The sequence below is a fragment of the Salvelinus namaycush genome, chromosome 35 (genome assembly GCF_016432855.1).
Source record: "Salvelinus namaycush isolate Seneca chromosome 35, SaNama_1.0, whole genome shotgun sequence".
Classification (NCBI taxonomy): domain Eukaryota; kingdom Metazoa; phylum Chordata; class Actinopteri; order Salmoniformes; family Salmonidae; genus Salvelinus; species Salvelinus namaycush.
Genome location: NC_052341.1, coordinates 26,833,570 through 26,858,048, shown reverse-complemented (window position 1 = coordinate 26,858,048; position 24,479 = coordinate 26,833,570). Strand labels below are relative to the sequence as shown.

The 24,479-nt window shown below is 45.2% G+C and overlaps 1 protein-coding gene across 1 annotated transcript in view; it reads left to right on the top strand.

Annotated features, from left to right (window-relative positions):
- Positions 1–2,042: 2,042 nt before the first annotated feature.
- The window catches only part of nrxn1a (neurexin 1a), a 56,643-nt gene continuing 34,206 nt past the window's right edge, over positions 2,043–24,479 (top strand). The window contains exons 1-8 of the mRNA XM_038975184.1: positions 2,043–2,766; positions 8,276–8,305; positions 17,299–17,600; positions 18,228–18,272; positions 21,889–22,050; positions 23,563–23,634; positions 23,795–24,019; positions 24,183–24,330. Coding sequence (XP_038831112.1) covers positions 2,043–2,766; positions 8,276–8,305; positions 17,299–17,600; positions 18,228–18,272; positions 21,889–22,050; positions 23,563–23,634; positions 23,795–24,019; positions 24,183–24,330 — 1,708 coding nt within the window. The remainder of the gene's footprint in view (positions 2,767–8,275; positions 8,306–17,298; positions 17,601–18,227; positions 18,273–21,888; positions 22,051–23,562; positions 23,635–23,794; positions 24,020–24,182; positions 24,331–24,479) is intronic.

The following is a 24,479-nucleotide window of genomic DNA, read 5'->3' as shown; positions in this document are numbered from 1 at the left end:
GGAGCAGAAGGGAGAACGCCGCTTGAGCGTGACGTGCAAACACCACTGTTGTTTTTCTCCCGCAGTTTTCTGTCTCGAGCCATGAATGTTCTCTCTGTTCAGAAGTCTCTCTTGATCAATCAGTGATTACTTCATGACTGACGATTAATCACCTTAGATTCTCTGCAAATACTTTATCACACCGACAGTCATTATCATAGCAAATTGGGTAATGACTCGGATGTTGCCGCCGTATTCCGTGAGTCCTCTCCGGTATTCAGACAGTGAGCGCGCGCTGTCCAAGGTGCCGCAGCAGAGCGGCCCCGCCCATCCTCTCCTCCTCTTCTACCCCCTTCATCATCCACGTGATGCACGGAGCAGCAGACTGCACCTTCGCCTCCTCGGTAGAGAGAGAGAGAGAGAGATGCGTTTGGTTCCACTCGTCTGTTTGATCGAGAAGAGGCTGTGATTGTTTCGGTAGGCCTATCTAACAGGTATTTACCGGGAAAGATTTGGCTGCACTCAGCATCTCCCCTCACAACGCGGTGATTGTTATCAGATGACAAGGAGAAAATCGATGAGTAGCCACAACACCGACCAGAAGATGTGTGTAAGGTAGGCTGAGACGTTTTTATCTCGGTGTGTGTGTGTATTGTATTAGGTCTTTGCTGTAGGCTATATATACCTATTTTATTAGAGTGGCCTAATATGGGCGTTTTCTTGCAGCAGTGTTTTTGGTGTATGGATTCTTACGCACAGGTGAGGTAGATGGAAACTCGGAGTAGCGGGTGAGTTCGAGCTCACAGGAGGAGAGGAATAGCCTACGCACGCACACACACACACACACGGAGACTCTTAGGAGGGGGAGAGGAGTTAGGAATGGCCTTTGATCGATAATCGATATTTAAACCTGCTCTCATCTCACCGCGTCTTTCAATACTGTGATTTGGAACCCTAATCTCAACCACATCACTAGAGAGACAGACGCCGGAGAGGTGTGAGGCGCCTTTTTCCCATGGTGCGAAAAGGGGGATAATTCGATAAACAAGGTGCATTTGAGTCATCCTCCGCATCGCACGAGAAACCGTTCTTTGTGGCGCTTCCGAGTCCCTTGCGGAGGCACGAGGTGGGCATGTTGGAATGTCTTTTGCCGTCAGTGAGGTAAAACGTAAAGAACGTTGTAGACATTAAGGTAATGAGTCGAGCTAAAATTATACCCTTCTACCTGACTGACAATAAGTTCTATACAACACATGAAATGCATCTGAATATTCTGTATCTTTCTGAAAAGACTCACTGGTATATCACATGGTGGTGGTGATAGGAGAACTGTCTGGAAAGACTCTGTGTGTGTGAGAGAGAGAGAGAGAGAGAGAGAGAGAGAGATAGAGAGAGAGAGAGAGTGTGTGTGTGTGTTTCCATGTATGTATCTGACCCAGGGTGATAGTGCTGTCTCTTCCCTCTGTAGGTCACCGGAAAGAAAAGAGTGATGGCGCGACAGTGAGGGACACACTCACAGTGCTCAACCCACAAGCCCCGCTGATAGCGACAAGAAAGAGGGGGAGATGCTCTGATAGTCTCTCTCTGTTTACGGTGTGTGACAGTGTATGACCATATTCTCCCTCTCTCTCTGAGGGGAACAGGCACTAACGAAGACACCGATATGGTTCTCACACTACACCCCTCATTTCTCTAACACACACACACACACCATTGAAGGAAGACAGCGGAGGAGGAACGAGGAGAGACAGAGACGAGAAGATAGAAGACTAACATTGGGAACACTTGGACCTCTATAAGGAGCCAGTTCCCTCACTTGACTGGCAGACAGAGGAACACCTATGGAGGGTGTAGGGTGCTACTAACGGGGCTAAGAAGAAGACTGCAGGGTGCTAGGAAGGGCCCTAGGAAGACTGTAGGGTGCTACAAAGGGCCCTAAGAAGACTTAAGGGTGCTCTCAAGGATGTTTGCGCCATGAGCTGTAGAGTAGTTCGTGCTGCCCAGCTCTAGCCTTTGTGTCTGCGTGTGTGTGCGTTGTGTGTATGTGTTTGCGCGTGTGTGTGATGGCGGTGTGTGTGTGGGCCGCGGCCCCCCTGCTGTGTGTCTGGCTGTGCCTCTGTAGCCTTGGGGGATCCAGAGGGGAGGTGCTAGAGTTTGGGGGGGTGTCGGGACAGTGGGGGCGGTTCCCGGTGTGGAACGCGTGCTGCGAGAGCATCCTGTCGTTCAACGTTAGAACTCACAGTGAGGACGGACTGCTGCTTTACCTTGACGACGAAGGATTCTGCGACTTCCTGGAACTATTGTTGCTACGTGGGAAACTCCGCCTACGATTCTCCATCTTCTGCGCCGAGCCGGCTGAGGTGAGTTCCGGGGTCGCCGTGAGCGACGGAAACTGGCATGTAGTTCGTGTGAAACGGGACTGGAGGAACACAAGTCTTGAGGTGGATGGAAGGATGGAGGGATGGGCGGAGGTGAAGAGCAAACGGAGAGACATGACAGTGTTTAGCCACACCTTTATGGGCGGGGTTTCCCCAGAGCTCCACGCCTCCCCTCTCCGCCTCACTTCCCCTGGCGTCAGAGACCACGCCCCCTTTTCTGGCTGGCTCACTGCGGTGACCATCAATGGATCGGCAGTTGTAATGGAAGGATCGGATGGCGTTACCGTGGGGGGAGACGGGTGTGGGCCGGACCACGTGTGTCAGAATGGAGGGGTGTGTTCTGTCGTCGAGCGGAAGAACGTTTGCGACTGTACCGACACCGGCTACAAAGGCAACGACTGCAGCGAAGGTAAGGCCTTACCCAAACCCTACCTTGAAACATTGTGATTTCATCTCGCACACACATTTAAAAACACACACACAGGGCCGGCTCTAGCCTTTTGGGGGCCCTAAGCGATATTTGGTTGGGTGGTGCCCTACCAAGTGGAAAACAAAATAATTGTGTTCCCCCTCTTGATGCGAAAAATGTTGCAGTTTTAAAGCAAGTTTTCTGCAGTTCTACACATTTTATCATGGGACGGAGAGAACATTTAGCAATTCTATAACACATTTCATGCAATTCTGGTTATTTTGCCATGGGGCAGAGAGACATTTTTGCAGTTTGAAAGAGAATTTTCTGCAATTCTACACATTTTGCCATGACTTATGCCATGTAAATGATATCTGAGTGAGAGTGACTAACAAAATCAATGGGGGCCCCCTGGAGGTCAGGGTCCCTGGGCAAGTGCCTGACGTGCCTGATCGGTATTCAGACATGATTCCTACAAGTTCAGATAACTGGCTAGACTAACTTACCAATCTAAAAATTGTTAGCTGACATGGCTAAAAATTGCTGATGCACAACCAAATTTCCAACCTTGTGTATTCTACTATTCTAACTCTCAATATTAAGTTGAGACCCCGACGGAGGCCCTAAGCGACCGCTTATGTCGCTTATGCCATGAGCCAGCCCTGCGCACACATACACACAGACCTCCCCCACACACAGGTTTAAACTACTGGTGTCCTCTGTTATTTGTAGTATATAGTGTAGAACATTGAAACGAATATCTTTAATATGACTGTTACATAGTGAATCACAGCACCAGCCATTCTCCCTTTCCTATACAGTGGTGGTTAGTAGATCCTAGTGGTGGTCAGTAGATCCTAGTGGTGGTCAGTAGATCCTAGTGGTGGTCAGTAGATCCTAGTGGTGGTTAGTAGATCCTAGTGGTGGTCAGTAGATCCTAGTGGTGGTCAGTAGATCCTAGTGGTGGTTAGTAGATCCTAGTGGTGGTCAGTAGATCCTAGTGGTGGTCAGTAGATCCTAGTGGTGGTCAGTAGATCCTAGTGGTGGTTAGTAGATCCTAGTGGTGGTCAGTAGATCCTAGTGGTGGTCAGTAGATCCTAGTGGTGGTTATTAGATCCTAGTGGTGGTCAGTAGATCCTAGTGGTGGTTAGTAGATCCTAGTGGTGGTCAGTAGATCCTAGTGGTGGTTAGTAGATCCTAGTGGTGGTCAGTAGATCCTAGTGGTGGTCAGTAGATCCTAGTGGTGGTTAGTAGATCCTAGTGCTGGTTAGTAGATCCTAGTGGTGGTCAGTAGATCCTAGTGGTGGTCAGTAGATCCTAGTGGTGGTTAGTAGATCCTAGTGGTGGTCAGTAGATCCTAGTGGTGGTTAGTAGATCCTAGTGGTGGTCAGTAGATCCTGATGGTCAGAAGATCCTAGTGGTGGTCAGTAGATCCTAGTGGTGGTGGGTTGATCCCAGTGGTGGTTAGTAGATCCTAGTGGTGGTTAGTAGATCCTAGTGGTGGTTAGTAGATCCTAGTGGTGGTCAGTAGATCCGAGTGGTGGTTAGTAGATCCTAGTGGTGGTCAGTACATCCTAGTGGTGGTTAGTAGATCCTAGTGGTGGTCAGTAGATCCTAGTGGTGGTTAGTAGATCCTAGTCGTGGTCAGTAGATCCTAGTGGTGGTTAGTAGATCCTAGTGGTGGTCAGTAGATCCTAGTGGTGGTTAGTAGATCCTAGTGGTGGTCAGTAGATCCTGATGGTCAGAAGATCCTAGTGGTGGTCAGTAGATCCTAGTGGTGGTGGGTTGATCCTAGTGGTGATGGGTTGATCCTAGTGGTGGTCAGTAGATCCTAGTGGTGGTCAGTAGATCCTAGTGGTGGTGGGTTGATCCTTGTGGTGGTCAGTAGATCCTAGTGGTGGTTAGTAGATCCTAGTGGTGGTCAGTAGATCCTAGTGGTGATGGGTTGATCCTAGTGGTGGTCAGTAGATCCTAGTGGTGGTCAGTAGATCCTAGTGGTGGTGGGTTGATCCTTGTGGTGGTTAGTAGATCCTAGTGGTGGTTAGTAGATCCTAGTGGTGGTCAGTAGATTCTAGTGGTGGTTAGTAGATCCTAGTGGTGGTCAGTAGATCCTAGTGGTGGTTAGTAGATCCTAGTGGTGGTCAGTAGATCCTAGTGGTGGTCAGTAGATCCTAGTGGTGGTCAGTAGATCCTAGTGGTGGTTAGTAGATCCTAGTGGTGGTCAGTAGATCCTAGTGGTGGTCAGTAGATCCTTGTGGTGGTGAGTTGCGTTCAGAAACAAGCCTGTTTGTGTTCATCAGCTCCCTGTGTGTTTGTGTTTGTGTGTGTGTGTGTGTGTGTGCGCGCGCGTGCGTCTTTAGTCTGAGATCTAGGCCCCTCCTTTGTCTCCATAGCAACCCTGTCCCCTTTCTGCTGAACAAGTTACCATGGAGACAGCAGGGCTCTGAAAGAGAGACTCAGTTACATATGCTGCCCTATGCCTCCATCCCTCTACCTATTTACCTATCACACCCTCGATGTATCCCTCTTTACAGTTGAATCCTTCTCTAATAGGGTGGTCAATCGATCAAAAAATTGTTGATTCATTTGGATTAATTGGTTGGTAAATCTCGGTTGGAAACGTAGTATGTTGTCATAAGAACGTGAAATATGTGGCGAGTGTAGTGTGTTGATTAGTGTGTTGGGTGTTGGAAAGAAGGCAAGTGACATATGTTGGCGCGACAATTGTTTTGACAATACTGCAGCGCGGAGCACATTTTCGAACACCGGGACTGAAGGTGAAATTGATGTCACATTGCTTAAACCTATCCAATTATTTCAGATCGACGGGTAGGGACTGTACCAGGCCTTTAATTAGTCCAACTATTAGCTTTCCCTTTCACTAATTAAAGGCACAGTGCAGTCAAAAACGTTTTTTTTTCCTGTGATATCTATATTTCCACAGTATGAGGTTGGAATAATATTGTGAAAGTGTGAAAATGATGATCTTTGAAAAGACCACCTGAAATTTCATCTCGTTGTGGTGGGATGGAGTTTTGACCTGCCTGGTGACATCACCAGTTAATAGTTCTAAACCCCTCTGCCAATAACAGCTAGTTTTCAGTTTTCCCTTCCCCCCACTCCCAGACAGTCCGAGCAAAATTATTGCTTGAGAAAATACGCTTTACTAAGAAGCTATTTCTTTTCTTTTTGACCATATTAATTGAAAACAATCACAGTAAGGTACTTAAATGTTACCCTGAAATGATTCAATTTTGAGATAAAAAGGGCTGCATTGGACCGTTAATAAGGGACAGAGGAAAGGGACATTTGGTTCCGAAGACACACACACACTCCAGTACTGACCCCAGCATGTTTCCCCCCTGCACTGCTGTTTTCTATCATCAGTTACCCGTTATCCATTGATCTATTCATTTACTGCAATGGTCAATGTGTGTGTGTGTCTGAGTGTGAGCGTGAGTGTGAGTATGTGTGTGTGTGTGTGTGTGTGTGTGTGTGTGTGTGTGTGTGTGTGTGTGTGTGTGTGTGTGTGTGTGTGTGTGTGTGTGTGTGTGTGTGTGTGTGTGTGTGTGTGTGTGTGTGTGTGTGTGTGTGTGTGTGTGAGAGAGAACATGTGCGTGTATTCTATGCTCTGGTACAGGAGGCTGTAAGGTAAGTTCTGGGTGAATAAATGTTCCAGATTCCAAACACACAGGTAGGAGCGTCCGCTTTCATCCACCCTAGCCACTGTGTGTGTGCGCGTGCCTGTGTGCGTGCGTGCGCTTGGTTTGGGGCAATTCAGTCGATTCAGTGTATTGAAATTCAAGTAATGTATTGAAAATCGACTATTGTGGAAGATTTTTCAATTAACTGAATTTCGATTAACTTCCCGAATTGAATAAATTGGCCGCAACCCTGACGTGTGTGTGTGTGTGTGTGTGTGTGTGTGTGTGTGTGTTGTGGGGAAGAATGTAAGGCTATCAGTGCCACATGGTATCATGGTGATGTCTGGGTGGATCTGCATGTGTGTAACCAAGGTAATGGTGTGGGTGTGCATCTGTGTACCCGTGGTAACAGACGGCTGTGCATGGCGTGTTAATGAATGTCTGTCTCTCTCTCTCCTTCGTCTGGACGCTCCCAGAACACTACAACCCAGGTGGGTCTCTCTCACTCGCTTTCTCTCATCCCCCTCTCTTCTTCTTTACACCTATCCCATTCCTTCTTCCATGTCTGATTTGGGCACCGAAAGGTGTGTGGGTTTGTGTGTGTGGGAGTGGTGTGTGTGTAGGTTGTGTGTGTGCTGTATGTGGGTTGCAGTCAGACGGTAAGTAGACTCCCTTCATGGACAAATAAGTAGATCCATTCATGGACATATACCGGAGGTTTCAAGTGGCTCTCCACTCAAAGATAGAAACGGGCAGTGTAATAATAAGGTTTGATAAGAGGTTAGAGACTGACAGAGTAATAATAATAATACATTTGATTTGATACCCTAGGACAATTACAAGATACCCCAGGACAATTACAATATACCTAGGACAATTACAAGATACCCTAGGACAATTACAAAGTATAAATGTGATAAAATAGCAAATATAAACATGATATTACTAATGTCAAAGTGCAAAAAAGCAGCATGGCACCAAAGAATAAACAAACAATTCAGGGGATAAAAAGAAAGGTCATCGGAAGGCAGTTGAAATAACGAGGCTGACTAACTCAGCACCCCCTTCGCGAATGATAGATACAATATTTTTGTTTTTTAAACGGATAACAGAGCAAGACCAGTGTACATAGTGTGTGTGTGTGTGTGTGTGTGTGTGTGTGTGTGTGTGTGTGTGTGTGTGCGTGCGTGCGTGCGTGCGTGCGTGCGTGCGTGCGTGCGTGCGTGCGTGCGTGCGTGCGTGCGTGTGTGTATGATTCCGCAGTTATTTGATATATGTAGAAGCTACACACACATATACACCAACATGAGCAGACAACAAGTTTAAACATGGTGTGTGTCTTAGACGTGTGGGTGGTAGGGTTTGTTGTAGAACCCCCTCTACCAGCTGTTGGTGCTCCACACAGATCAAGAGTGCGTTCAAAAAGACTTTCATTTGCAGTGAACTCTCAGCTTGTAACAGTTACAGTTGAACGATTTGAATGAACGTACCCACATTTTACAGGAATGCGTCACTAGGTAAGGATAACTCTGGTAGTGTCTGCAATTTATTTGTCTACAATTTCCAAATTGTAATTTATGTCTACAATTTAAGTATCTACAAACTGAGAATCACTGTGCTATTCTAACTATATACAGTATTTAATAGAAAGACTACATTTTAATCTTATGTTCACTGCACACTAGCATCACTGTGAGCAAATGTTAGCAACGGTCGCTATCATGATTGTGTGTGAGTGTGTGTCTACGTGTGTATGTTTGAGCGGGTGTGTGTGGGCACATGTGTGTGTGTATGTATGTGTGTGTGTGGACAAAATCACGTCATGCTCCTCTGCTGTGCTGACTGTGCTCTTGTCTTCCTTTAAGGTCTGGCTCACCTGATGATCGGCGACCAAGGTACGACCTATTACATCACTATGACATCACTTCCCGTTCCTGCTGCTCCCCATCACCTCCCCACCCCCACCACACCCCTCACCCCAAACCTCATCATTGCCGGACCCTAGACGCTGATCCAAGGTCAGGTTTGATTTTTTGTCTATATTGGGTTATTTTGGGTATATTAGGATATGGAGAGGCTTAACTGATCCCAGATGTGTGGTTAAGGTGAGGATATGGGTTTAGTGTTAGGATATGAACTGATCCTAGATCAAGGTCGGGTTCCGTGGATGGTTTGTTGTGTGTGCGTGTGCGCATGTGTGTGTGTTAGTGATGCGTGGGTTGACTCATAACCCACAGTCCCCCTGGTTATATCTGCGGGTTTAGGGTCTTGAAATATTGTATGGATGAAGGGCGGGTTGAATAAAGAGAAAATAATACATTGAAATGTCATAAATGTATAAATCTTGTCCAGTTCATATCTATAGGCTACATTGAGGTTTTTATTTCATTATTTTGATTTGCCTTTAGTGCGTAACCTAAGCCTAAGCTTTAGGGCCTAACAGTACGCTCGCCAAATACACAGCAATTGCCAAATGGTTTCTGGAACTTGGGCAGAAAAAGTTAACGTCGATCCACTGAGGCAAATAGGACAATGTCTGAGTTGAATTCAATAAGAGAAAAGCTGCGAAATGTAGAGTTGAAAATAAATAGAAGGAGGGTCAGAACAGTAGCATGATGTCTGGGGAAGATTTGGTGAAGTGGTGAAAGAGGATGATTGCAGTGGGTTAAATGGAATAGTAACTGAAATCTGGACACTGACTGTAGTTCTATAACCTCTCACATAGCCTAATGTAATATTAACTCCTGCAGAATTATGCATTTCTTGCAGTAAAATGATACACCAAATGTACATTTTGACTCGGGAACAGGAGTGGAGAAATATGATTTCTTTCAGCATCTTGAGAGAATGACTGCACGGTTAGGGACCGTCTGTAAAAGTGCTATTGTTATCAGCATCATAAAAGCTGGTAGTATTTCAACCATAAAATATGCATCCAAACCGAACTGAATTCTTATTAGGAACATGTTGGGTAGTTTTCACAGCTTTTAATTTCCTTAAAACCGGTCAAAGGGAAAATCGTTCAATTTTCTTTGTTATTGAATTTTCTCCCCGGTCTCTAAATGTCTTTGCTGCATGAGAGAAGCAGAGATGAAAGAAAAAATGTTACCGATGTCAACTAGATTCAAGGCTTCATTCTATCGATTTATGACATTATTCTGGTGAGCGAAGGTTTATTTTGTATTCTAGGGCAACAAGTAATGACAGAAGAAAAGCTGCATGTATTTAATTACAAACAAGTTGACTAACAAATAGCAAATAAAATGTCTTAAATTAAAAGCAGGAACATAGCTTATCTAAAAGGCCTGTCAGAGAATTGCTCCGCCATCTCTGTACAGCGCATTTTCTATTTTTTTGCGGCTTAGGGTCGGGTTCGGACCTCAGATTTTCACTCTGTCACATATAGTCGGGCGGTTGCGGATGGGTTATTAGCAATTGCGGGAGGGTGTGAATGAACAAACAGCTTACCCGCGCATCACTAGTGTGTGTGTGTTGTTGTGCCTTGTATGTCTGTTGCAGGTTTTTGGTGCCTCATCCTAACCCCTCCCTGCAGCAATCCCTTCCCCTCCCATTGCCTGCCTCCTGCACATGGGAACTCCCCTCTTATTGGCCAGTTCTCTGTTCATGTCATTTTTAACAGTGTACTAAAATAAACAAAAGTGTATAAAAGCAGTGCTGTCAAACACACCACTGTAGCTCCTCCCTATCTGTAAAGGCACATGACAACTACACAAACACACCACTACTACTTTTATTACTTATACTACTATTACCACTGCTCACTTTAGTGGTACTGTACTGTACTGCAACACACCACTTCAGACTCAGAGGTAAATCAACCACAGTTTGGAATGCATCGGTGACAGAATTGAGTAGTTTGTCTCTTACATTCTAAACCTTCATACAGCATACTGTAGTTGGTGGTGGGAGTGCTACTTACCACTGCTACGTGCAGTGTGGTACGCATAGAGATATATATAATACAATACGGTGTAATAGTGTTCTTAAAAACTCGTATTCTGCTCCGTTGGGAGTATTTTGGTCTTGTTTGACGCCAGTGCTGCTTTTCTATCTTTTCAAAATGGTTCCCCTTTGCTTTCTTAGTTTCACACAAACAACTTACTCTCTCCCTCCTTCCCTCTTCCCTCTTTCCCTTTCTCTCTTCAATATCTGACTGTAGGAAAGATCAGAGGTATACGATTCCTTCTTGCTTATGGCTATGTATGGCTATGAGCTCGAATGTATGGCGGTGAGCTATACTGAATGGCTACACACTGTAATAATGTAAGATGCTGTATGTGTGTAGAATTGGAATGTTTCTTTGTCCATGTAGCTGCTGTACATGCAGGTGGCGTGTGTGTGTGTGTGTGTGTGTGTGTGTGTGTGTGTGTGTGTGTGTGTGTGTGTGTGTGTGTGTGTGTGTGTGTGTGTGTGTGTGCGTGCGTGCGTGCGTGCGTGCGTGCGTGCGTGCGTGCGTGCGTGCGTGCGTGCGTGCGTGCACGCAGAAATGTAAAAGCAGTCAGAGGGGGCTGAAGTGGTCGTCGGCTCAGAGTAAAGAAGCTTTCAGAAGCTGACTATCTGAAATGTGTTTCTCTGAAGAAGCGGGGAAGGGGGGGGTTGTCTGTGGGTGTGAGAGAGGGGAGGGCTAGATAAAGAGCGAGAGAAGAAGTGAGAGAGGAAGGGAGAGAGAGAGAGAGAGAGAGAGAGAGAGAGAGAGAGAGAGAGAAATGTTAAGTCCTTAGATGTCTAGGGTCTGTATCTCCAAAGTGCCAGTCAGTCAGTCCTGCTCCAGTCAAACTCACTCTGACATCAGTGTGTGCGTGCATGCATTCGGGCATGTGACTGGTGTCTGTCTCATCGGTCCCAAGGAAATGAAGTGTTTTGGATGTTGTTTAGAAGACTACTCTCGTGTCATGATGCACAACTCAAGTGTGTAATTACATTCAGCTATCTAGACAGCATATCAAACACAAGCAAGACACAAACACACAGTCTAATTAGCGATTTGATGTTATTTTTGAATAAACATTGCGAACATTGGCTAAGCAGGAGGCAGACATGCAGTCAAAGTAGTAGTGGCTAGTAGCTACGATACGGCAGCAACTCCAACGATTAGCTGACATCATCACACGAAATGCAATGTGTAAGGGCTGTGAAATATCCGTTACAACAGACAGAGAAGGTTTATTTCAGCTGTATGAGACAGAAATACAAACCCCATCTCCCCTCAATGAATTTCATTCCTTCATTCATTCATTACGATTACAGGAACATTGACTTTTTACAGTATGTACAGCCAATTTTATGGTATTGTACTGTTTCCTTGCACAGTACTTGCTTTGATACTGTGTTTAGATTACAGTAGGTGTACTGCAATATGTTATAGAGTAACTTACCACTAGCTGCCTGTAAGTTACTCTATTTCATGGCAACCCCTTTACAGTGTGGCTGTGGTTAGCTAGTATAGGTGTGTGTGTGTGTGTGTGTGTGCTACAGAGAGGACAAACCAAACCATATCATCACACAACAAGCGTTCTCTAAACATGACCTTTGAGACACACACACACACATGCTCACAGACACACACACAAATAACCTTTATCGAGTGCCTTCTTTCTGTGTGTGTTGTGTGTAAATATGAGTAAGGCTGCCTGCGCATTCTCCTCACGGTATGTGTGTGCATGCATACATGCATATGTGTGTGTGTATGTGTGTGTGTGGGGGGGAGGGGTGGGGGGTGGGGGTTATGCACTGCAGGCGCGTGAGTCGGTATGTGTTAAGAGGGAGGTGGATTGTGACTCATCACTTTTGACTCATAAAGCGTTGGCAATCAAAGGAACTCATTTTACACACACACACTCACTCACTCACACACACACACTACTAACCCTCACAACTACCTAGACCATACACACACCAGACCGACAGAGAGAGGGCAATGGAGAAAGGGGAAAAGGAAAGAGGGGGGGATGTATAGGGAAGTGTTTCAGAGGAGTAGAAAGAAAAAATAATGCAATTGGGAGATGAGAGGGAGAGGGAAGGTCAGAGATAGAAAATAAATGGGCAGAGCCCTGATGTACCTGAGAAAGACAGAACAGACTTCTGATACGGGGGGGGGGGAGAGAGAGAGAGAGAGAGAGAGAGAGGGGATAGACAAGGTACAGTATTTATCTGGGCAGAGATAGTCTACACCAGTCTATACACCATAGAATAACAGGCTTGGCTGTCCTATTTGGCTGTCCTCCCAAACACACACAGACACAAACACAAACATGCACTGCACTTATGCTGCATCCACATAGGCAATTCATGGCGGCAAGACGAAACTGGATGTCATTGTTTTCAATTAAACATCGACAGCGAATTCAACCGAGGCAGGTGGAAACAATAAAACAATAAACGTGTGACTGATGTTTTACTGTCAGGTTAAGTTTAGTAGAGCTTTCAGGTTGATAACACAACAGGTTTTCTTATCTTTTCCCAGTCAATGAATCTGTGCATGGAATTTAGAAATACTGTGTTATACCATTCATCTGTCATCTGGCTATAGTTACTACCTACTGGCAGCTTCATCTTCCATGTGGTTTCCCTTACTTCCTTTGTGCTAGCTAAATAGCTAGTTACTGGGCATAATCAGCCACCAAAGGTAAAGTTCTGTTTCATGGCTGACATAGCTAGCCCCCAACTAACTCACAACTTTATTGTAATCTAGAATATTAGCAAGGTTCAATTTGGGCCAAGTGCCTAACCAATAGACCTTATTCAAACAGGGGATTGCATTTTTGAAAACAACAACATTGTTGCCTATGCGGGTGCACCATCCTTCATTGCACTTGTCAGTTGTAACTAGGCCAGCTGAAGTAGCCAGACCATTAATTATAAACCCATTCTGTTATTGATGCCCATTCCGAAGCTGTTTCTGACTTTATCATCATTTCTTAATGACCTGCGTTAAGGGGTTTGTGTGTGTGTGTGTGTGTGTGTGTGTGTGTGTGTGTGTGTGTGTGTGTGTGTGTGTGTGTGTGTGTGTGTGTGTGTGTGTGTGTGTGTGTGTGTGTGTGTGTGTGTGTGTGTGAGTCTTGGGATAAAACTGATCTTATCTAGCTTAAGACAAAATACTGGGCTCTAACTGGAGAGATTGTCATGGCAACAGAGAGAGAGAGAGAGAGAGAGAGGTAGGGGGGGTTTGAGACTAGGGGTAAAGAGAAAGGCTATAGGTAACAGAGACCAGTCTGTAGGTGTTAAATAGTGCTAGAAACTAGTGTGCACTATATATTTGAAGGGTTTTAGTTTCAGGGTGGCAGGTAGCCTAGCGGTTAGAGTGTTGGGCCAGTAACTGAAAGGTCGCTGGTTTGAATAACCGAGCCGACAAGGTGAAAAATCTTTTGATGTGCCCTTGAGCAAGGCATTTAACCCTAATTTGCTCCAGGGACGCCGTACTACTATGGCTGACTCTGTAAAACAACAAATTTCATTGCACACCGGTCATTTGTTTTTCAACAGGACAATGACCCAACACACCTCCAGGCTGTGTAAGGGCTATTTTACCAAGAAGGAGAGTCATGGAGTGCTGCATCAGATGACCTGGCCTCCACAATCACCCGACCTCAACCAAATTGAGATGGTTTGGGAAGAGTCAGGCCACAGAGTGAAGGAAAAGCAGCCAACAAGTGCTCAGCATATGTGGGAACTCCTTCAAGACTGTTGGAAAAGCATTGCAGTTGAAGATGGTTGAGAGAATGCTAAGAGTGTGCAAAGCTGTCATTAAGGCAAAGGGTGGCTATTTGAAGAATCTCAAATATATTTTGATTAACACTTTTTTGGTTACTACATGATTCCATATGTGTTATTTCATAGTTTTGATGTCTTCACTATTATTCTACAATGTAGAAAATAGTAAAAATAAAGAAAACTCCTTGAATGAGTAGGTGTTCTAAAACTTTTGACTGGTAGTGTATATATTTTTTTTTAAGAGGCGATTTGCCTGGCTACCCATCCACATCGCTCCGGCTAACTGATGTTTCGTCCCCACGATGAGTCTGGATTTGCCGCCCTCTCTAACGATTTCTAGAATATGAACACAGTTTTACCATTCTGATTGGTCCCAGAAACCGATGGGTTGGACCTGCCTTCATGATGATGCCATCAACTTTGATACTCTGATTAGTTATATACTGTATATTAGAGACCATCCAATCGCTGATGAATTTGTTTTACACAATGCCCCTCATTTTGAAGTCAAACAAACGACTTCTAGGATGACTGTTTCAGACTGAATGTATGTAGCTATCGATAGAGCAGTGGAAATAAATTCAGGGTGATTCGTCAGGCAACTAGGCCCTATGGTGTACGTGTTAAGGGGATAGGATATAAGTGTAAAGGGTTTAAGGTGTAACTGGGCTGTATGTACCAGACTGAAGGTTAATATCTGGAGTCTGCATGTATTAGCATACATTAGCATCACAGGCGGCTGGTGGCACATTATTAATTGGGGAGGACAGGCTCATTGTAATGGCTGGAATGGAATAAATGGAATGGTATCGAACACATGGTTTCCTTGTGTTTGATACCATTCCATTCAGTCATTATTATGAGCCGTCCTCCCCTCACTAGCCTCCTGTGGTTAACATACATTCTAGAGCTGGACATCCATTTGTATGTGTGGGCGAGTGTCTCAACAAATGCGTGTGCTAGTATGTACACATGGTGTATGTACGACGTGTGGACTTGTATGTGTGTGTGCAGGCTGGAAGGAGCTGAATATAATAAGTGCATGGTTAGCTGAAATGAGGTGCAGGGTGTTATCTCCACGGCTACAGGACTACTACTGTGGATTTAGATACACCAGCATATGTCTCTCTCTCTCGCTCTCTCAGGTAGTGTTGTCAGCCTGCTGTTTCTCTATCCGCCATTTTGATTCAGTACAGCTGTCCCTGATAATGTACTGTTCACTCAATCACCCTCTCTCACAAACCCACGCACGCACGCACGCACGCACGCACGCACGCACGCACGCACGCACGCACGCACGCACGCACGCACGCACGCACGCACGCACGCAGGCACGCACGCACGCACGCACACACACACACACACACACAGCTGTAGCCCTATTGCACAGGGTTACCATGGAAATGGCAAATGACTATGTGAGAGGCTGAGAAGGAGAGAAGAGCCACTACATCAACTGCAGTGGGTGTGTGTGTTTGTGTATGTGTGTGTACGTGTGTGATAGAATAGTGAACTGGCCCACAGATCGATGTAGAGATGTTTTATGTCCTGCTGTCTGATCTAATGACATGACTGTAAATAAGAGCCAAAATGGCAGAATGGTTGCCTGAAATCGAATGGCATGACTGTAAATTAGATCTAGAATGGTGGTGGAAGGGTCTGTGTTTTCTTCATTGTGAGAAGTTGTCTCCTCTCACACTCAGCCCTGTCATGTGTGTGTGCGTACGTGTGTTTCCTGCTCACTCTCGCTCTCCCTCCACGGTAAAGACTCGCTGCAGGCTCTGAGTTGGTAATAGCTTTCCTGACTCAAATACACCAATATTTATACACACACACACACACACACACACTCTGGGAGGGAGGTAATTATACCCAGAACACGGTCACACCCATGATGACATGCTGGCAAAGACATTTCTGTTCCCACTTACATCCTGGCACACAGACTGGCATACAATTGATTTCATTATGCTAAATTATAATCTATATAAGAATGTTCAATTATATTCGATATAAGAATGTTCAATTATATTCGATATAAGAATGTTCAATTATATTCTTATCGCTACATTTTATTGTATTGTATTACATTGTAGATCGTTACATTCTATTGTAGTCAGTGGTGACGTGTAGAGGATGCTGCCAGTGCCAGAGGCTCAGGGGGTTGCCTTAGATACTGCTGGAAGGAGGACAGGAGAGGAGGGAGGTGTGAGAGATAACAGAGAGAGTGATGGAGGAAGCGGGGAAGGATGACTCGGAGAGGGGAATTGGTGTGAAAGGAAGATAGATAATGTTGCCTCACTCATCTCTTCCCGGTGTGTCTGTGTGTGGTTGTGTGGGATGTGTGTCTGCCTGCATGAGTGTGTATGCAATGAGATAGTCTAGTGTCCTTGAGGGTCAGTAAAGGTGGACATGGTAAGTAGCTATATTGGCTTGAAGCTGTCTGAGCTGTGGTTGGCTGTTCTGGCTGTCTGCGCTACTGGGCTGGCATGGCTAGTTGCTGATAGGTGCTTAAGAACACATCACTTCACAGCATTCCTCTGTTAACAAGATGACAGATTTCATTTTTTATTTATATATATTTTTAGTTAACCTTTATTTAACTAGGAAAGTCTGTTAAGAACAAATTCTTATTTTCAATGACCCCGGCCAAACCCTCCCCTAACCCGGAAGACGCTGGGCCAATTGTGCGCCGCCCTATGGGACTCCCGAACACGGCCGGTATACAGCCTGGGATCGAACCAGGGTCTGCAGTGATGCCTCTAGCACTGTGATGCAGTGCCTTAGACCGCTGCGCCACTCGGGAGGCCAAATGACTGTTGAATGCATAATGACTGCTGAATTCATCAGAAAGTGAAGTATCACGACAGATCCATATGGTTCAATGTCAACTCACTCATGAACGATGCAGTCAACTCATTCCAGACTACTGGATGAGCAACCAAAAAGTTAGATGTAGAAATGCCTCCGGTTATTACGTTTCCGTTTGTCACTAACATTGCTGTTCACACATTCAAAATGGGGCTCTTGATATTATATTATAAATATTATTACACATTAAAAACAAACATGGAATGTTTTCTGTTTCTCTTTCTCTCCACTTCTCTCCCAATCCCTCCCTCCCTCCCTCCCTCCCTCCCTCCCTCCCTCCCTCCAGCCCGTGAGGACTTCTTAGCAACATTTAAGGGATCAGAGTATTTCTGCTATGACCTGTCTCCCAGCCCCATCCAGTCCTCCAGCGATGAGATCACCCTGAGCTTTAAGACCCTGCAGAGGAACGGCCTGATGCTCCATACAGGAAAGTCGGCTGACTACGTCAACCTGGCCTTAAAGAACGGAGCCGTGTCACTGGTCATCAACCTGGGGTCCGGGGCTTTCGAGGCCCTGGTGGAGCCGGTTAACGGGAAGTTTAACGATAACGCATGGCACGATGTCAAGGTCACGCGCAACCTGAGACAGGTAACCTGGCAACAGCAGGGGAGGGGGATGTGGGAAGGAAGCGGGAGAGGGGAAGGGAGAGGGGGTTATAGAGAAAGGGAGGAAGAGAAAGGGATAAAGAGGGTGAGAGGGAAAGACAGGCTGAGAGAAAGAGGGTGTGTGTGTGTGAGAGATCGAGAGAGAGAGAGAGAGAGAGAAAGAGTGAAAGAGGGCATATCTTCGCTAAACTCACTGTATGTATGTACAGTATGCATGCATGTGTGTGTGTGTGTGTGTGTGTGTGTGTGTGTGTGTGTGTGTGTGTGTGTGTGTGTGTGTGTGTGTGTGTGTGTGTGTGTGTGTGTGTGTGTGTGTGTGTGTGTGTGTGTGCACTTGCGTGTGTCTTTAGCGCCAAGGCTGGGGGTACTATGGTGCTGCTAACTGTAGTCTTCTGCTGTTTGCCTGTGTGTGTGTACCAACTACTAACTACTAACTGTACTTACTAACCTGCTAGTAATACTAACTAACCTCCATTCATGGAATGTGTCATACTACTAACCTGTTGCCTTCTCCACTCCTCTCTAACCTCCACTGGCCTTCTACCTTTTCTTTTCTGGAAGTTGTTCTGTTCACACTTTTTGCTTTCCTTTCTCCCCGTCTCCCACAAAGCACTCAGGCATTGGACACGCTATGGTAAACAAACTCCATTGTTCGGTAGATACCATTCTAATCGTTTCTTCGTTTGGGTTTGTCTATTTTCTTTTTCTGAGCCGTAGAACAACTAAAACTATACTAGAACAGGATGACGGCGGTTGGTACTCTACGCTTATCACTCCCCTCCTAGCCACACAATTTTTTTATACCTTTCCTTTGACCTTTTTCCAACATTCACCCCATCTCCCTGTGGTTGATATGTAGGCGTGTCCTGATTGGCTCATCCCTCACTTGCACGCGACTGGCCGCTTCCCATGCATGGTACAACTTCATGGTGCCTCTCTGATTGGTCCATTAGACACAGAGAAAGGCCAACCCCCCCCCCTTTTTTTTTTTTTCCTAATCTCTCTCCATTCCTCCTCTGTATGCTGTCCATCCTGCTGCTGAGCCCAGGCCCTTCTGTTGTCATTCGTTTTCTCGTTCCTGTCTTCCTCCTGCTGTTGACTGCATGCAGAGAGAGGAGGCTGCATGTGTGTGGAATGACATGACTAACCCATCTAACGCTCTGCGTGTCCGTGTGTGAGTCAGTATGTGTGTCACATCATTCAGACCTGCTGATCTGACTAACTCCCCACTCCACACACTCACATACGCACCCACAATCTAACCCATCACCCCTACCCGCTCACACACTGTAACCCCCAACACCATCATCACTACTAACATCTTGTTTCTCACTAAACTCAACACAACTAACCCCAATGACACCATTTACTAACACACTACAAACTACTATTCTACTAACCTGGAACTGACTACTAACTACTAGCTAACACACTAACAGCTGCACGCTAACTAACACACTAACTGACTGTGGCTGCTGAGCCTCTGTTGAGGCCTTACGAACACTTGCCTGATTTACCTGGTTAGCTACTGATGCTAATGCTATTTAGTCAGGGTAATCATTGTTAGTTACTGATGCTAGTGCTATATAGCCAGGGTAGTCCTGGTTAGCTACTGATGCTAATGCTACCTATAGCCATGGTAATCCTGGTTAGATACTAATGCTAATGCTCGCTATAGCCTGAGCTAGCTACAGTACACATGTTACTCTAAACTACCCGGTGGGTTAGCCGTTGTTGCTAATCAACAACAAGCTTGTTTGCGTTTTATAGAACCAATGTTCATCATTTGGTTGTACTCACGGCAGATCGATTACAATTGGTTGTGGCAAAAAGGTCAAGAGGTGTTGTGGAATCACTGACAAAGAAGACTGAGTGCTGCTTTTCTTTAGCATCAACGTTGCCATAAGAAGTTAAAACTCGCCACATATCTTATTACTGCTTGAACTGGAGCCTGAAAATGATTGAAAATAGCATTTATTGGGTGACTAGATTCCCTAATGCACAATAGGGGACATTGATTTGGGGCAAATTCCGCCATCCCGTTGAGCTCAATCCACCCACTAGGGTTGGGTGGTATCCAGATTTTCATACCGTCATTCAGTTTCTGTATCATATCGGAGTATTTGCTATTACCGTAAGTGCACACACTATACACACTTTTTTATTTACAATTTAGTGCAACGGGGATCTTGATCCAGGAGTGGATTGAATGCTTCTAATCTGGGTACCAGTCTTTTTAGCTAACATTCCACTCCTTGCCACTCCATGTCATTGCCAAAGATACTGGCCTTTCGGCAATCTCAACGTTCAATATGTAGCTGGATTAACGGCGGAGTTGCTCATTGGTTGTTTGAAATAACATGAATATTTTCCATGACAACATGCCGAGCCTCAAAAATCGAAATAAAAATTATAACAAAATCAAAAACAAACATTTAGCTGTTAGCTAGGCAAGTTGTTGTATTTTGAGGCTTAAAATCAAAGCAAATAGGTTTTGTGGTTGGAATTTCAGTAGCCTATATATTTAGTTTGAGGATTTAGACTACTTTTGACAGACTAGTTTCATCTGGACAAACAGAAAATGGTTGCTTAGCAACCGTATACCAACGTGTTCCATGGAGAATAAAGTGACCAATATTTGGATAATCATTGTGATTGGAGGATAGCTGTGAGAGCTATCAATTAGGATCAGGATCAACTCCTCTATTCTCCTTGAGCTCATTAATGATAGAATGTTCATATTTGAGAATTGCAGAAAGGCCAGTCTCTTTGGCAATGGCAAGGAGTGGAATGTTAGCTAAAGAGACTGGTAGTCAGGCTAGAATGTCCTGCTGTGACCAAGAAGCTTGTTCTTGACATCTAGCCACTTAGCTAGCAAGTTAGCAAACCAAATGCAAAGCTGGATACCTGAGCTGAACATAATTTATTTGACACATCTTAGTTTTCTTAAAGGTATACTTATAGTTTTACGCACCGGTGTAGCACACACTCCCGCTGGGGTACCTCCAACTGTATTGAAAATCGTACCGTCGATATTTCGAATTACCCCGGTATATGGTATAAAGGGTTATTGCTTAAGCCTAACACCTACTCTCTTGCCTTGTGCTCGTGGTGATATTTAGGCAGAACAGCGGAGAAGTCATGCTTTTTGCGTTATTCAGAGTGGAGATACAGAATTGAGGCAATGAATCTACAAGAAACACTTCCCCCAATTCGTCAACCCACCATTGTCTGTGGATGAAATGGGGAGTTCCCCATTTCCTCCATGCAATGCTCCACGCAAGAAGTATAAATTGCCTATTAGTCAGCTAATTTTAACTAGGGGGCAAGCAATGCTAAGCTAATACCATAGCTGGCAAAATAATGAACATAGATAGCTAGCATGTACCTAAATATTGGAACTGACTGTTAAGATGCATATTGCCATGAGGAACTAAATGTATGGGTGAAGGTCACCCCCAGGGCAGAATTGATATGCATAGCATCTTGTCCATGATGCCCTGAGGGCAAATGACTTCAAGCACAAATTAGTAAAATGCTTTTAGGGCAGTTTTATGTAATAATCGAGTCCAGGACTCTACGATTTCCATGACTTGGAGCTTCACTCAGACTTGGCCATTGTTGACTTGAACTTGGACTCTGACTCAAAGACTTGTGACTTTGTCAGGTAAAGTCCCTCCCTATCATTACATGTATATCCAGTACAACATCTTAGCTACAACAGCAAATGTTAGGTAGCTACAGTATTAGCAAAATATTTAAAATGATAAACTTCTCTTGAAAGTTTTTTGGACCACAGCCTGTAGCACTAACAAGGGAATTGTAACTCGACTACAGCTTGAGTATAAAGGACACAGACTTGGACTCAGATTTGCATTTGTTCTACCTCCATGACAGATCTGCCCTGAGAACGGAATTGGTTCCATAATACTCTAACGAGCCCAAACCACCTCATGACACAGACAGGAAACATGTCCCTTCACTGCTAAACCAATGACATCACAGAATAAACACAGTTAGACCAATCAAATCACACAAACCAAACACAGCTAGACCAATGAAATCACAGACCAGTCCCAAACAACTGACCAACCAATCCAATCCAGCTGACCAACCAATCCACTGACCAACCAACCACAGCCAAGACCAGACCAGACCACCTCCCCAGACCCTACCAAGCCAGAAAGGGGCAGACTAATTCGGCTGGCTAGCGCGTAGCGCTGCATTTGGTGTGAGTATAGCGTGTCCTTTCCCTGTGCTTTGTTGCATAGGTGACCATCTCTGTGGACGGCATTCTGACCACTACGGGCTACACCCAGGAAGACTACACCATGTTGGGCTCAGACGATTTCTTCTATGTGGGAGGAAGTCCCAGTACTGCCGACCTCCCTGGATCTCCTGTTAGCAACAACTTCATGGGCTGCCTCAAAGAGGTGGGGAGCACACACGTACACACTAACACACTTGTACACATCTACACATCATACACATGAATACACACATCTACATATGCAAATATCATTCATATACAGAGCTAGGCCTACAGGCTAATCTACACACTCATGATCTCATACTGTATACAGTAGTAAGGGACAGCGAGATACACACACATTTGGCTGCGACACACAAACACACACACACACACACACACACACACATTTGGCAGAGGCACACACACCCACCCTCCCTTGTGCAGGCTGCAGCATCAGAGAGAATCAGAGATGAGTGTTGCTGAGGGAGCAGATGCAGCGCTAAGCGCTAACATGCTAATTAGCTCTGCCACCGAGACCCTCTATCCATCCGCTCTGCTCCAAAAAAGGGCCAACAGCACACACACACGTACACACATAAACACGGACATATGCACAAAAATGCATGTGCACACACACAAGTAAACAGACATATAAAAACTCACAAACAAACTGACAGATGATGTGCCAACAGAGTGGCATCAGTATTATTAGCGTGTGGGGGGGGGGGGGACACACCTAAAATCCCCACAGTTCACCACAACGATAGTAAAACAAGGAAAATGCTCCCTAGTGAGGACATTTCCCACATCCTCACGAGGAAAAAGGATATTTTTAGGGTTAGCATTAGGGTTATGGTTAGAATTAGGGTTAAGGTAAGGGTAAGGGGTTAGGAGTTAAGGTTAGGGTTAAGGTTAGGGAAAATAAGATTTTGAATGGAAATCGTAGGTCCCCACGAGGATAGAAGAACATAACGTGTGCATGTGGTTGATTGGAACTGATGTGTTGTAGGCAGGCTGCTGTCAGAGACACATTTACATATCTAATGTGATCATATGCTAATCCATGGGAAATAATTAAGATGTACGACTGAACACACTCGCATGACTGATCATCAGCCCTGTACAACATTTCATGCACACCAACACCAACACCCAAACCCATGCACATACACACACGTATATACACACAAACACATTCTTTCTCTCCCTCACACACACACACACACACACACACACACACATAAAAGGGTATTTCAGTGATGCGTTTAGCTGAGTTCTGCACAGTTCACAGACAAAGGTCTGATGTATGAAAGCAGAATGTGTGTGTGTGTGAGTGACATTGCAGCCATGAAAATGCTGCTCACACACTTGGAGACAAAGATGGAGAGAGAAAGCGGTTCTATATTGAACCCTAATGAACTGAAGCCTTTTGCACTGCACCTCATAAGTTCTTCCTCTCCTCGTCTCCTCTCCTCGTCTCCTCTCTTTTATCTAGACTGGTATGACAACACAAGTTTGGAGGAAGCAACATGAGAGGGCTACCTGAGGTTTCGCTTCTTCTGTCCAACTAGCTCTGAACATTGTGACTGAAGGAGAAGAGACAAGGAGAGGGATATACCAGACTATTGATTGCTCTCTTCCCTTAACGTCTTACCCATGACCCTTGCCCTGACCCCTCAACCCTGACCTCTAGGTGGTGTATAAGAACAATGATGTACGGTTGGAGCTGTCTCGGCTGGCTAAGCAGGGAGATGCTAAGATGAAGGTAAGACACCATAGTTCCTTATTCACTGGTCTCAAATCACATCCTAAACCTTCAGGAGTCTATTGCCGCACAGCTCTATTCCTCGCTGTTTCACTTTATTTTGTTGCGTCTATTTGATGTAAAATTTGTTGCATTTTAAATGCACTTCCCCATCCATCAGGTGAGCGGTATGGTGGCGTTTAAGTGTGAGAGTGTGGCGACCCTCGATCCTGTGACCTTTGACACCCCGGAGTCGTTTGTGGCATTAAGCAAGTGGAGCGCCAAGAAGGCGGGGTCAATCTCCTTTGACTTCAGAACGACAGAACCCAACGGACTGATGCTCTTCAGCCACGGGAAACCACGGCAGCAGCAGCGCAAAGACCCCCGCACACCCCCCACCCTAAAGGTAAGGACACACACACATTAACCACACACCGACCCTCGCACCTAACGCACCGTAAAGGTAATGACACACACACACATTCATATCATATTGATCTTTATACTGTTGTTGGTGTTGATGTTTATATTGTACTGTTTTTTTTCTATTGTTGCCGTTACTGTTGCAGGTGGATTTCTTTGCCATCGAGATGCTGGATGGTCACCTGTACTTGCTGCTGGACATGGGCTCAGGAACCACCAAGACCAAGGCCATCGACAGGAAGGTCAATGATGGGGAGTGGTACCATGTCGACTTCCAGAGGGACGGGCGCTCAGGTATCTGATTTATTTATTTTATGTAACCAGGTCTAGGTGCCGTTTATCATGTTTTGTGTTATGTTTATTTCATCCCTATATCTACCTATACTTACATTATATATAGAAAAGTATGTGGACACCCTTTTCAAAATGTGTTGTTTCGGGCT